Genomic DNA, 14,484 nt, shown 5'->3' with positions numbered 1-14,484 from the left:
AGTTTTAGTGGGGGGCGAAAAAAGTCGTTTTTGCATACGGCTCTTTGTTTCATTTGTAACCATAATTATACCACATTATCCCACTTAATTATGTCCTTTCTAAATTCGTGGGTTAAAATTACATTTTTCTCAGCATAAATATAGAAGGCTAATTTTAAGTTGAGAGGCCCTCCCCCCCCCCCCCATTACCCGCCCAAAACTTACCCGATAGCACCACTCACTTAAAATTTACATTAGAAGTTATAAATTACTGCTAATCACAAACTTTCATGGCAATTAATCCAAAATTGTCCTTTGAATTAAAAAAAAAAAAAAAAAACCCGGTAGTGTTTTCTTAAATCCTATGGGTAGCTGTGGCTTCATGATGTTGAAACTGAGGACTCAGGTTTGAGAGAAAAAACCTTACTTTGACTTACCCCCTGAAATCCCGCTGGTTAAACCTGAGACATCCTATGTATCGGCGTTTAAAACAGAAAATAAGCTTGGTATTTTATTAAATAGAGGCAGTAATGATTTTAATAAACATGAAAGAATAGGTATTTGCTTCATCAATTGTAATTTCTGTGATACGAAATGCTCGGAAAAAATCCAGCTTCCATCGCTATGAGCCAGGTATTTTAGTTTTGGATTTTTCATTTTGTTCTTTCATGTTCATACAGATAATGATGCCCATTGCCCAGGAATGTGTCAAAACATCGTGTTCTCTTTCAATTTTTGTTTCTGAGTTTTGTTCCTACGTTATTTTCTTTTCGTTATTCTCCGTTACTTTGTTACTCACACATTGGGAGTCCCTCAGTCATTTACTTCTTTGAGCTACGGCGAAATAAACTGACAAGCTCGGGCCATTTGATCAAACAGTGCTATCAACATACGAGGTCCGTCCGGAAAGTATCCGATCTTGTTGATTTGTCTCCCCATTAACGGTTGATAAGAGGTTTGGGCTTCGGATTATTTTGCACGCGGACTCTCCGGTGTGTAGGTGCACAGCCCGATTATCACCCGTTCAATTAGTTGTTGGTAAGTCGCTGATTAGTGCGTGCGATTCATCTGTGATCATCAGATTTCGTTTTTCCTAAAAAAGAAGAAGTTGAGGAGAGTGAGGTCATGGGGGACACGCGTTGGGCGTCCAGGTATAACCCTGGGACAAAGGTGCAAACGTCAGTTTGGATCGCACTTGGGACATTTCGCCGGAAGAAACCTTCGAAGTTGTAGCAATGTGAAAACAATGTTGACTGTCTTCGTCGATCATGAAGGTGTCGTGCATCATGAATACGCTCCCCAATGCTCTACTATCAATAAAGAGAGCTACCGAAAAACTTTACGTCCCTTGAGGGGCCTTGGGGAGCGTATTCATGATAGACGACACCTTCATGATCGAAGAAGACAGTCAACATTGTTTTTACATTGCTGCGACTCTTCCGAGTTTTCTTCGGGCGAGTTGTTCCAGTGCGATTCAAACTGACGATTGCACTTTCGTCTCAGGTTCGCACCCGGAGACCCAACACACGTTCCCTGTGATGATTTTCTTCACATCAGCAACTTACCAACGACTGATGGAACGTGTGATAATCCGGCTGTGCACCTGCACTCAGGAGAGTCCGTGCAAATATAATCCCAAGCCCCAACCTCCTATCAACCATTTATGGCGAGATAGTCAACAAGGTTGGATACTTTTCGGACAGACCTTATACAGGGTTATTCAAAAGTTACGCACCACTGGCCATACCTTTAGTTCTAATTATGATATCGATTTGCGGTTTGTGGCGTCCTTCCTCATATCGAGGGGGAAACTTTTTGAGGTACTTTTCAGTTCTTCACCCTTCCCCCCAGGGGGGAGGGGGCGGGGGGGCAACTCAAAAATTTCAAATGGCTAACCCCCATCATGTGATACATCGTTTGAAAGAGCACGAAATAAGAAACTTTTTGGCGCAAACCGGAAGTCGATCTGACCCCCCTGTCAAAAGTTAGGGGGGGGGGGTCCAAAGGTTATTTAGGGGGTCCGTACCTTCATTTTTTAGAGTAGCTTCGGCGGCTCTTGGACATACCGTTTCTCTTTACAAAGAGTCCTCGAATACTCCAAGTCTGATACCGAAGTCTTCATATTGCCCCCGGGCCACCACAGCCCCCCCTCCCCCTCGTAGGGGGGGATGGGCCTGTTACAATGAAACATTGGATTAAAATGCGAAAAGTCACAGAAGAGCTTCAAATTTAGCATCAAATCCGAGTGGAACTTCTTGCCAATGTTAACGCAAACGTAGCCTGCGACTTTAAAGTGAGTTTTTAAAACTCTTAGCCCCCTGCCCCCCTCATTTTTGGTTGCAGAGCGGGTAAAAACCGGGAAAATCGCCAGAAATGATGCCCGAAACCACTGTAGAACTTGACGAGAACCCTTGAAACGTTGCGCTCAGTCGGAGAACTGCAACACAGGAACTGCCGCCCACTTTAAGGACGGAAACATCCATAAAACCCCCGCTGCCCCTCTCTTTTTTCGTTGCAGAGCTGGTAAGAACTGGGGCATCATTTCTGGCGATTTTCCCGGTTTTTACCCGCTCCGTAACGAGAAATGAGGGGGGCAGCGAGGGTGTTTTGGATGTTTCCGTACTTTAAGGGGGTGGCAGTCCTTGTATTTCAATGCTCCGACTGATCGCAACGTTTCAAGGGTCCTCCTCAAGTTGGACATTAGTTTCGGGCATTATTTGTAGTGAATTTCCCGGTTCTTACCCGCTCTGCAACCAAAAATGAGGGGGGCAGGGGGCTAAGAGTTTTAAAAACTCACTTTAAAGTCGCAGGCTACGTTTGCGTTAACATTGGCAAGAAGTTCCACTCGGATTTGATGCTAAGTTTGAAGCTCTTCTGTGACTTTTCGCATTTTAATCCAATGTTTCATTGTAACAGGCCCATCCCCCCCTACGAGGGGGAGGGGGGGCTGTGGTGGCCCGGGGGCAATATGAAGACTTCGGTATCAGACTTGGAGTATTCGAGGACTCTTTGTAAAGAGAAACGGTATGTCCAAGAGCCGCCGAAGCTACTCTAAAAAATGAAGGTACGGACCCCCTAAATAACCTTTGGACCCCCCCCCCCCCTAACTTTTGACAGGGGGGTCAGATCGACTTCCGGTTTGCGCCAAAAAGTTTCTTATTTCGTGCTCTTTCAAACGATGTATCACATGATGGGGGTTGCCATTTGAAATTTTTCAGTTGCCCCCCGCCCCTCTCCCCCTGGGGGGAAGGGTGAAGAACTGAAAAGTACCTCAAAAAGTTTCCCCCTCGATATGAGGAAGGACGCCAAAAACCGCAAATCGATATCATAATTAGAACTAAAGTTATGGCCAGTGGTGCGTAACTTTTGAATAACCCTGTATCAATGTCAGGTGTTGTGATTGGCTTATTCAATGACTTGGACCAATCATAACACATATGAGAGTTTATATGTAGGTATCTAACAATAGCGGATGTCGATTTTTCACATTCTGAGAAAATCGCGTTTGAAGTTTTCGAAGCTTTGCACTTTTTCGCCCGTAGAACTGAGAGCATTCTCGTAAAGATTTATATGAAGAGCAACTCTTCCTATGAAAAACACGCGTTTTACGATTAATGTAAGTGAAAAAATTGAAGGAGTAACAACGGTATGAAAAAACTGTGACATCCGCCATTTTCACTGAAAACATTTTTTCATGCATGAAACAAAGTCTTCAGGAAAGGTAAGGCTGGTGTAACGATTGAAATGAACCAAAAGTAAGTCAATGCTGAGTCATTTAATAAAATTGAACAAAAAACTTAAACCGTTTGTAACCTCTACAGCAAAAATAAAGAACACATTTTGAAATCGCAGTCAAGAAATCAACAATTCTGGCGAGACGGTCCCGATACGTAGGTATCATTTGAGTGTCAGCTGCAGCCCATGGCCTTTGTGCGGGCAGTTATCGCAAGTGCGTTCGAATTTCCACGGTGTCCTGCTTTGTCGTGCCAAGGAATAACGCCGTATGAGCCATTATGTGTTGCCAAATTTCTTTTGGCAAATCACGATTTTTTTGAAAAATTTGTAAATATTATTTTTCTTCTAATTTTTCAGACAATTTTTTATGCAATTTAATCTAAAGTATCATAAAATTTCAAGGAAAAATATGCTTAAATTGCGTTAAAGATACATGATTTATCGAGGGAAATTTGGAAACTCTCGAATATTCATACGGCGTTTTTCCTTAGCACGGCAGTGCTGTGTTGGCCGGGGAAAACAGTGGATTCTCATATCCACTGTTTTTACAAATAACACGGATTTCAGTTCAGATCTCGTCGAAAAATTGCGCTGGAAGTCTACAACTTTGCACAGACATTCTTGAGGGCTCCAGAATTAAAGAAAAACGTTTTCTCTAAAAATGGCGAATGTCAGCGACCCCTATTGTTACACATAAGTCCTCATATCTAGAATGGATCTAGACCTGCTATTAAATCTCGCCTCCCTCCTACCTCTTAAATATACGTTAGTGTACTGAAAAAAATCTAACAATGTTTTTTCCTTTAGACACTACCAGAATTATCAACCAATCAGGCGGAGACAGATTTTTTGATGGAAGCTTTAATTATGAGCAAATTTAACCATCCAAATATCGTTCATTTCATTGGTGTTTGTTTTGACAAACATCCCAGGTTTATTGTCATTGAACTTTTGGCAGGAGGGGATCTCAAGACTTTTCTCCGAGAGTCCCGTGCTAAACCTGTAAGTTTATATTTATTCTCTTTATGAAATTTGTTTTTGTTTGTTTTTACGCCATCCAGTCATCAAAAAACGGTCTTAGTCTGTAGTCATAGAAGTTCCTATTTGAATGGAATCAATGATTTACAAAAAACATAGATTCTTCCGATAGTCATGAATTTTAAAATTGCAAATAAAAAACAAATGAAAATTGCAATGCAAAAAAGTAACTCAACATCTGAGGAGGTGGAGAAGGACGTTACTACATTATTGCACAACAAATGCAGCCCTATTGCTCTGCAATAATTTTGTGGCAATAACGTAACAACATAATTTATGATCCTTATCGCAAACTGTTTTTTTTTTTTTTTTTTTTTTTTTTTTAAGGAATTTTATTTAAGTATAACGTAACTACCACAAGTTTTTCCTTGTATCTATCTACATGGTTTAAAACTAAAACTAATCGAATTGCATTAATTTTACAAGGTAACGTGAGATAGGTAATACAATGATTATCTGAAAAAGCAGGAATTGTAGGTGAAATTCTCTGCCCTCTTTTTTAGAGGTATTAAAACTTTTAAAAGGTTTTTAGTTTAATTGTTTCACATTCTACCTTTCACCTTCCATTCATACTCTCATTCCTACCTCATAGACTACTTACAAAGTAAATCCTGATGGGAGTTCAAAGGTTCCCACCTTTTAATCTTTTCACTAATATTGTACTATCTAAGAGGTTTACAGCCTCTTCATTGACATGTTTTTCAAGACGACATTCATATTTCTTCGTTGTCTCAGCAATTACATATACTTGTCTAACTGTGGCAGGTCTGGGTACCTCCAATTCTCTCCTTATGTCTTCGTTCTTTCCGAACCATGGTACTCCAATACTTTCTCGTGGAACCTTCGACTGGAATCTTTCTACCTTATTTATATTAGATTTGCTTGCACAACCCCATAGTTGTGAAGCATACTGCCATACAGGTTTTAATGTTTGATTATACAATAAAATTTTGTTTTTCTTTGACAATTTTGACCTTTTGCCTAACAACCAATACATTTTTCTATACTTTTTATTTAATTCCTTCACCTTAATTCGAATAGGATCTTTAAAAGTAAGTCTAGAGTCTAAACTCCTAAATATCTAGCGCTTGTAACGTGAGGAACTTGTTCATCTTCTATGAGAACTGCTAACTGTGGTATTTTCAGTTATTTGTAAAAACAGTATGAGCAGATTTCCCAAGTAGCATTTTTCAACGTAAAAATTGATATAATGTATCAATTTATAGGTATAAAGTTGTAAAAAATATTGCAATAATATAGCTATAAAGTAGCAATTCTCAGTCAACATTTGGACGATTTTTCCCGATTTCGCCAGGTCAGATCGATGAAAAAAATCTATATTTAATAGCAATGTCATTGCTATTTGTGGCGGTGCCAAATGGTTTTAGGAAAATTTATCAGTCTACCCTAATTTTTACAACGTTGCAGAATCCATTCGAAAATCCGATCTTGCCGGAATTGACAGGAAATTCATGATTCAATCATCCAGCACCCTTTAAATTCTTCTGTCCGAGGCGGGATTAGAACGCGCAACCTTCGGATTACTGCCCCACGCCGCCTTTACCGTTTGAACTAGCCAGGCTACCTGTCGGGTGCCTCACTTTTCACACATTATATAGCTCCGACATGAAACGAAACCCTTACCGGCGCATTTGCATGAAATAAAAAATTCAAAGAATTAAAAGTAACAAAAACAGAAACGAAATAAAAGGAGGAAAGAAAGGCATGAAAGAAGTAAAATTAAATTTCCCAGAACTTGGTTAAAAGCATAGACGATATTTATTTTGATTGACTGGAAATTCAAACCTTTTAAAAAAGCATTGAAATTTTTAAAGTTTCAGATTTATCGAGTTTGAGCTATTTCGAGAAGACTGAATTGAGGAAAAATGGTTGTTTCATCAAATTGTTGCGATACATTCCTGCATTCATGCTAGAGATTTGAAAACAAGTTACGGAAAGGAACACGCGGGATTTTTTCATCATACTTAATAGCAAGATTATTGCGATAATTTTTGCGCCTTGCAATTAGCAGATTGGCAACAGGTGACACAACCAATAATCGGAATTTATTGCTACATCATAGCAACAATATAGCAATAATTTCCGCGCCTTCAAATGAGGGAGTAGGCAATACGCATGGCAAATATAATATAGCAACATTCCTACGATTTTATGTCCATCTATAGGTATCCTTGCTACTTGGGTTAACTGCGTTGAGCGTGGCGCCATTGTCAGAAACCCATCCAGCCATTTCATCAATAGCTTTTGTAATCTATGATTAGAAATGAAAATGTCTTTGTCTCTTTCTGCTAAGGCAGTATCATCTGCAAAAGTGTCAATAAAGCCCCTCCTCGGTTTTGGGATGTCGCTAGTGAAGATATTATACAGGGTTATCCAAAAGTCACTGAACACCCCTGTAACTTTTTTCCAAATTGAGATAGAAGTTTCAAACTTCTATCTCAATTTGGAAAAAAGTTACAGGGGTGGTCAGTGACTTTTGGATAACCCTCTATAAACATAGGCTCAGACTTGAACCTTGCGGTACTCCTGCCTTTATTCTTCTATATGTTGAATAACAATTATCAAATCTGGCTCGCTAAATGTTCTGTTCTCCAGGTAAGATTTGATTAAGTAGTTTATAATAATTAAATGGTAAATAAATTCGAATTTTGTAGAGAAGACCCAGATGCCAGACTTTATCAAAAGCTGCTGAAATAAAAATCAGCGAACATACCTACCTCTTTATTTTCCAATGTCCTCTATATAAAACTCACAACTCTGTGCACTTGTTCTGTAGTAAAATGTGACGTCCTAAAACCGAATTGGTGACTTAGTATTATCTGTCTTCCTTCTAAAATTGGTAATAGTCTTTTTAAGTAAGCCCTTTCAAACAGTTTACTTACCACCGACAGTAATGAAATCGGTCTGTAGGAATCTACCTTTTCCATCGGTTTATTTGGTTTCGGGATAACAATTACTTCCGCAGTCTTCCAGGATTCTGGCACATATCTTATTTTAATAATTGCGTTAAAAATCTCGGCTAATTTGGCAATCACCCTGATTGGGAGCTGTTTCAGAATCTCGCCAGTGGTCCCATCAGCGCCCGGGGCTTTTTTTAATTTAACTGTATATTTAATCACATCAAATAATTCTGTTTTTGTAATTTTAGTAGCTTCCAAATTTTCTTGCTCCTCTATCTCTAGCAATTAGTCGGCAAGATTGCACTCATCCTTGAGACTTTTCTTAGGTGTGAATACACTTTCCAAATGATCAGCAAAAACTTTAGCTTTCTCTTCGTCGTCTTTTACTTTAAGTTTATTTTTATCCAATATGGGCGGTGAATAAAAAATCTGCTTTTTAAGGTACTTTGCCGCCTTCCGGAGAGAACAATCAGTATGAGCCATAGGTGTTGTAAAGTAGTGATATTAATCCTTCTGGACAGTCTGTATTGTCAGTGCGTATGCACTCTCACCCTCTAGTTACTCTATGTTGACTATACTCCATCCTGTTCTCCATCCTGTTACTCTCTCTATGCGCTTGGCTTGTGTGTTTTTGTCAATCAGTTTCATCCATATTCTATGCCGGAATAAAATATGTCTTAAACTTCATTCAGTGTCGTTGTCTTGATTTAGACATCCTCCAACAGTAGGTGATGAGTGTTCCGGAAAATTTTCAGTTTCTTAATTTTTAAAAAAACCAGGTCATTTTTGAGACCTCCCTATTTAGTCTATTTAATTTATTTTTTAGTGCATTAGTTCTTTCTTTCATCCATAATTTCCTAACCTTCCTGGCCTCGCTAATCATTTCCAGAAGTTCATGAGGGATTTTAGGGGCTGATTTCGTTAGTCTAACAGTTGGAGTATTTCTTTTTGCCGCTGTAAGGATCTGTTCAGTGATATGTGTCTTCAATTTGCTGTCGTGTATCTGTAGGATTTTTGTCGCCTATACGTTGTATACCGCCTTTGCGATCGTTTCGACCCCCCACTCGATACAATAACCGAGTCCCTTAGTTCCTTACCGGAAAGTGACTGCCGCGAACTTCTGGGGTTTTCCAAAGCGGGTAAAAAGTTTACTAATCCGTCATACTTACGGCTGATTCACCATTTCACCGTCACGCTAGGATTCATCCAATTCATCAATTTCTTCCTTACTCTTCGTTAAAACACGAATAAAAAAAGGCCTCATTCATAAAAATCGGCCGAATAGATGAGAAGTTACAGTTACAGTTCGAAATCCTAAGAAATTAACAAAACCTCGACTTCTCCATACAAAAAATAAAATGAAGGGAAATAAATAGAAAGGTACAAATTACAATTAAATATAATTGACCTCAGAATTTGACAATCGATTCGATTATATAACGGAGAAAAAATTGGGAGAAATTACAAAAAATTCGCCTCTTCCATAGGGGCTCCCTTGTAAGAATTTGGACCTGGAGACAAGGGTCGAATAGCAGCAGTACTCCATACAATACACGGTGTGCCCGAACGAGTTAAACATTTTTACATGTACAAATCGAAAATTCTTTATATTTATCAACTATAGTGTCTCTTGAATCGGTTAAGCCACAAAAAAAAATAAATAAAAAAAAATAAAATAAAATAAAATAAAATTAAAAAAACCGTCAAGATTCTGGAAGATAAAGGCGATTTAAATGTATTCTGGGGTTTTAATAACTAAATCACCGGTAGTAAACCCTGGTAAAAATGGCAAGTGCTCAGATCAGTAGCACTTGCCTTTGGAACAGACCTAAGCACTGATGTCAGTGCTGCCGGGCGCTGATCTGCTACCTCAGTGTTAGGTCTGTTCCAAAGGCAAGTGCCTCTGATGTAAGTGGCACTGACCTAAGTGTCTCAGACGTAAGCGGAGTGGAAACTCCCAGAAATACTGTACAGGCAAAAATTTCGTTAATTACCGATCTGCCAGGTACGTTAAGTCACTATTTGACGATCAGGGAGGGCTGCTGTGAGTTTTCAATCCCAAGCAAGTATCACAATCTTCAGGGGACATCGCTCGTTCCCATGCGGTCTCCAATCTAAGTACTAACTACGCCCGACGTAACTTAACTTCGGTGATCGTCCTAGCGATTGAACCACTACACTACCTGCGCGTGTACGTGTTAGGGGCGTAATTTTACCATTTCAGGGCCCCCATTGGGGTAATTTTGCCAGCAAATGATGATTTTGTCTTTGAATGTGAATCCGATACTTAATTTTTCTATTATTCTTTTTTAATCAATCAACATGTAAATGAAGTTTTGTAAGTTACGTTTCTTTGAAAAAAAAATGGATCGCACTAAAATTCAAAATTAAAGCTAATGATGCAAAAAAAATAATGAAAGTTGAAATTATACAAAAAATATAAATTAGCAGATACAAAAATTGAAAGTAAAGGAGTAAAAAAGTTAGAAAAGAATTGAAAATAAAGTAGGAAAATTTTAAAAAAAATTGAGACTGAAACATTTTAAAAACAGTTAAAACTGAAAAAAATTAAAACCAAATTTAAAACTATTTTTTTTTATAAAAAAATAATAATGCTTAAATAAATATATCTAAATACATATTTTAGCGGTGATAATATTTTTATCGATCTCATTTTTTGTTGTGTTTTAATTATTTAAGTGCCATCTTAAACGAAGAGGGTAAAACAAATTATTCAAGAGTGTGGCTACTTAAACTAGTTTTCCTTCCCTCTTAGAAAATCCCACCTTCTACAAAATATGCCTCTCTGAAAGATGAAGTTTGTGGTCCCCGTGTCCCGAGGAAATATTCCCCCACGAAAATGAAATAGGGTGGGGGAAGGGGGAGCCATCTCTACTTTTTGGGAGTGAGTGCGGTTCGATTAAGATTGATGTCAGAGACTTACCCTCTGAACCAAGTCCTGACCTCAGTCCCGCTTACCTCAGAGACATCTCTGCACTTAGGTAAGTCTTTCTCCCGACGTCAGTGCCTCTTACCTCAGTGCTGACTTCTTGGGTAAGTGCTTTAACACTTACGTCAGAGAAAACTGAACTGACCTCAGAGCAAATTGCACTGACCTCAGTGGAAAATTCACTGACCTAACACTTGCCATTTTTACCAGGGAATCCCGTTGTATTATTTAGAAAGAATTAACTCCGTAGTTTAAGCTGATTCGATGGACGCCATATTTTGTGTCAGAACGGCATGCGATATATCGCATCAATTGGTTCCATTTTTTCAGCTACTCGTCAAGTTCCTCCAATTTTGAGATCGCAATTCCGTTGTCAGGAGACTAAAGCACTCACTTACCAATTTTAACAAAGAAATTCATCGTAATAAAAGCGTGTTTTTTAAAGAGAGAAAATATCGCATTCGCGTGCAGTTTCGATATCAGTGTCGAAAGCGGTAGGTATTTTTCCTCTAAAAAAAACCACGCATTTATTACATTGAATTTGTTTGTCAAAATTGGTAAAAGAATTCGTTTGTCTCCTGACAACAGAATTGTGATCTCAAAATTCGAGAAAAATGACGAGTTTTAAAAAAAAAATGGAATTAATTGATGTGATATATCGCATGTTATTCTGACACAACTATGGCGTCCATCGAATCACCCTAATGCCCTAGTTTCGTAAATACGATTATTTTAAGCACTCAAACATTTATACGCCATTATATTTATTTATATTTATAAACAATTTTAGCCATGGGGTGATTTCCTGAGAGCCGATAATATCACGAATTTCTCATCCTCAAAAATGGCTTGCTTTTAGGGCAGCCGATTCGGCCATCGAACCGCGGCTAAAATGGAAGCTGATAATAACAAAAAACTCTGAGAAAAATTTTGAGATGAGTTTAGGAACGGTTTCTAAGTAACGAGGAGAGGCGGGCAAAGTGGCTAAAATCCTATCTAGTTCTTGCCGTTTTTCTGTTGAATTGATTTTCCGCGGACTTCTGACTGTGTCCAAACATGGTTTCTGTTCAGCATTTCGATACATCAGTATTTTTACACGTAGAATCTAATGAGTCACAAAACCTTGTTTATTTTATTGAATATTCTGAAAGTACTATGTGAGAAGATAACGTGGTGATTTTTCCGCATTTTCATGGAGCGAAAATCTCGGAGAAAACCGCGTTTGAAAAATCTAAAAACTGCAAGACATTCAAGACAGGATTGCAATTACTTATTATTGTTTCATGAAAAGCAAATGCATCAAAAATGACTATATTATATTAACTTTTACATATTTGCATTTATGAGATTGACTCGTAAATTCAACGAGTGGGTACATCGACCTGGTATATAAGGTCTCTGCGATTTTTTACGGCAAATCTGTAGATTTCCGGGATGAAGATTGCTTACTTCCAAGTTATGAATGAATAAAGCATGGACATAATTGAACTTCTCTGCATGGAAAGATGTTTAAAATAACAAAATCAAGACATATGTAATGCAATTGCATTTATATCGAGCCAATTTCTTTTCAAGAATATAGGGATGTATACTACCGGTGATCTGGGTATTTTAGCCCCAAAATACCTTTAAATTGACTTTATCTTTCAGGATTTCGACAGAATTTTTCCTTTCTTCGCTTAAATTATTCTGTAGCACTTTTCTTCAAGAATCTAATAAGAATTTGCTTGAGGCAGATCAAAAGACTTAAATTCGTTCGAATGGCCTTCTGCATTCGTAATACACGGTCTCGTCAGGTGCGTCGTTGACCTCGCAGTGTTGGATCGTGAATTTGCCGGTTGTGCTTCTTGCCTATTCTGAAATCTCTGTAAATGAAAGGAATGAGGTTGATATGTGCGAGTTAATGATGCGCCTCATCAACACATTGTGTTGGAGTTCATTGCTTGTTTAACTTAACAATCGAATTAAGTTCTTCTCTGAATGTTTTCCAATTCAGTTTTTTTTGTTTGTTATTGAAGTGGTAACCTCTTTTAAAGTAGGTAGCCGTAATATAAATGTCCATATTAATGGGGGAGTGATCAGAGTCTAATTCTTTAGTAATATTGGTTTTACCACAACCTATTGAGTTCATAGCAATATTTTTAACTACAAAGAAAACTGTTACATCCGGTTGTTTCGTTGGGTCAGTCAGCCAATGTGTGGGACTCCCAAAAGAGACATAGTCTCCATGAATGCTTCTTCCTGCAAAAGTCAGCGCTTTTCCTCTTGTTAGGATGGTTCTGGAACCCCACCTTATATGTTTAGCATTCCAGTCCCCGCCAGCTATGAATCTGTTCCCCAGAGTTTTTAGGAATTCTGAAAAATCATTATGTTTAATCTAAGGTCCAGGAGGACAATAAATGGAAGCAATTGCCGTATCCCCTACTTCTGCTTTCCTAGTAATTGCTATCGATTGAATCGCTACAGATTTAGTTACATTGCATATAAAATATTGAAATTCTTTTCTGACCATAATAGCGACTCCCCCGCGTGCATTATAAGAAGGGTGATTAACTCAGTGGACATTAAATTCACGCTTCTTAAAGTGACTAGTGTCGGAAAAGCGAGTCTCTGACAACAAAACCACGTCAATTTGATGAAAATCTATGTAATTTCATAATTTTAGTTTCCTCTCTGCCGACAGTCCGTTAGCGTTCCTTGCTACAATTCTAATCTTATCAAATTTAATTTTCACAACAGAATTAAAATTAGATTCAACGTAAGTGGGGATTTTATCCCTGTCAAAGTGACTCCCAGGAATTTTTTTAAAACTATTCGAAGGAGGTCTTGGCCTTCTTCAATGAGGCACCCTATGTTCCATCGTTGCCAAGAAGTATTCCCTCCAGAGCATTAAGCCTAGAAAGAATTTGGGCATTTCAGAAATTAAGTATTTTCTCCATCAGACTCTCGGGATTTTCTTTAGCGTTGGATTTACTACCACTAGCCATTCTACCAAAAGATACATTTTTGGTGACTGGTCTCTGACTTAATTTATTTCCTGAATTATCTTTACCACTATTTTTTTTGTTTTTTCTTGTTTAAATCTCCCAGCCTACGCTCTTTGAAAAACTTAGCGATCTCGCACCCGGAATAATTTGCTGTGTGGTTTTGACCACAATTCACCTATTTTGGACCATCCACTTTCTTTTCAGAGCATTAGAAACTCAAGTGAGGTCCACAACATCTAACACACTTAGGATCTTTATGACAAAATGCTTGAATATGCAAAAATCCCTGGCAACGCTGGCACTGAGGAATCCTTGCCGGATTGTGCTTAACATTTTTGATTTCTGCTTTCTGATATGCCATAAATTTTATTTCAAAGATTTTTTTAGTATCATCTTTGTTATCGAATATGATTTGATGTAATGGAAGACGTTTCCTCTTCCCATTTTCGTCTTTTTTGCTTAGAAATTCAACAATTTTAATAATATTAAAACCTTTGGATGTAAGATCCTCTGTAATTTCATCTAGATAAGTGGTAGAATGCATCCCTTTAGCTACAAAAATCTTTGGACGAAGATATTTGTCTGAAAATATGTACCATTTAGCACTATGTTTTTCAAGATCTTCTCTAACTAATCTATAAGTTTTGTGGTATGCAGTAATAATTTTCGAGACGTTGCCGATTAATGCTGTTAATTTACACTTTTTCAGTATTTTTTGTACCTTTGTTTTTATCTTTATCATTGAACGAACCATTGGTGTTTTTACTAGATATGGCGACTTTCTCGGCCCCTCCTCTATTTCCGGACCGCGCTAGTATCCGCTTTCCTTCCTTTCTTAGCCTGAGTTTTTTGTGGGGATGAGTTACTTCCTTCG

General features: G+C 38.1%; 1 protein-coding gene across 8 annotated transcripts in view; it reads left to right on the top strand.

The window, feature by feature from the left end:
• Positions 1-14,484, top strand: part of Alk (Anaplastic lymphoma kinase) — a 374,422-nt gene that overhangs the window by 296,124 nt on the left and 63,814 nt on the right. For 7 of the 8 annotated variants that reach the window (XM_072301308.1, XM_072301306.1, XM_072301303.1 and 4 more), the window contains one exon: positions 4,522-4,716. The exons of the other annotated variant lie outside the window; for it this stretch is intronic. In XM_072301308.1, coding sequence (XP_072157409.1) covers positions 4,522-4,716 — 195 coding nt within the window. The remainder of the gene's footprint in view (positions 1-4,521; positions 4,717-14,484) is intronic. 8 annotated transcript variants of the gene reach the window in all.

Source organism: Bemisia tabaci, chromosome 1, assembly GCF_918797505.1.
Source record: "Bemisia tabaci chromosome 1, PGI_BMITA_v3".
In the NCBI taxonomy this organism is placed as follows: domain Eukaryota; kingdom Metazoa; phylum Arthropoda; class Insecta; order Hemiptera; family Aleyrodidae; genus Bemisia; species Bemisia tabaci.
The sequence above is the reverse complement of the archived record's forward strand: the minus strand, read 5'-3'. Positions and strand labels throughout refer to the sequence as shown.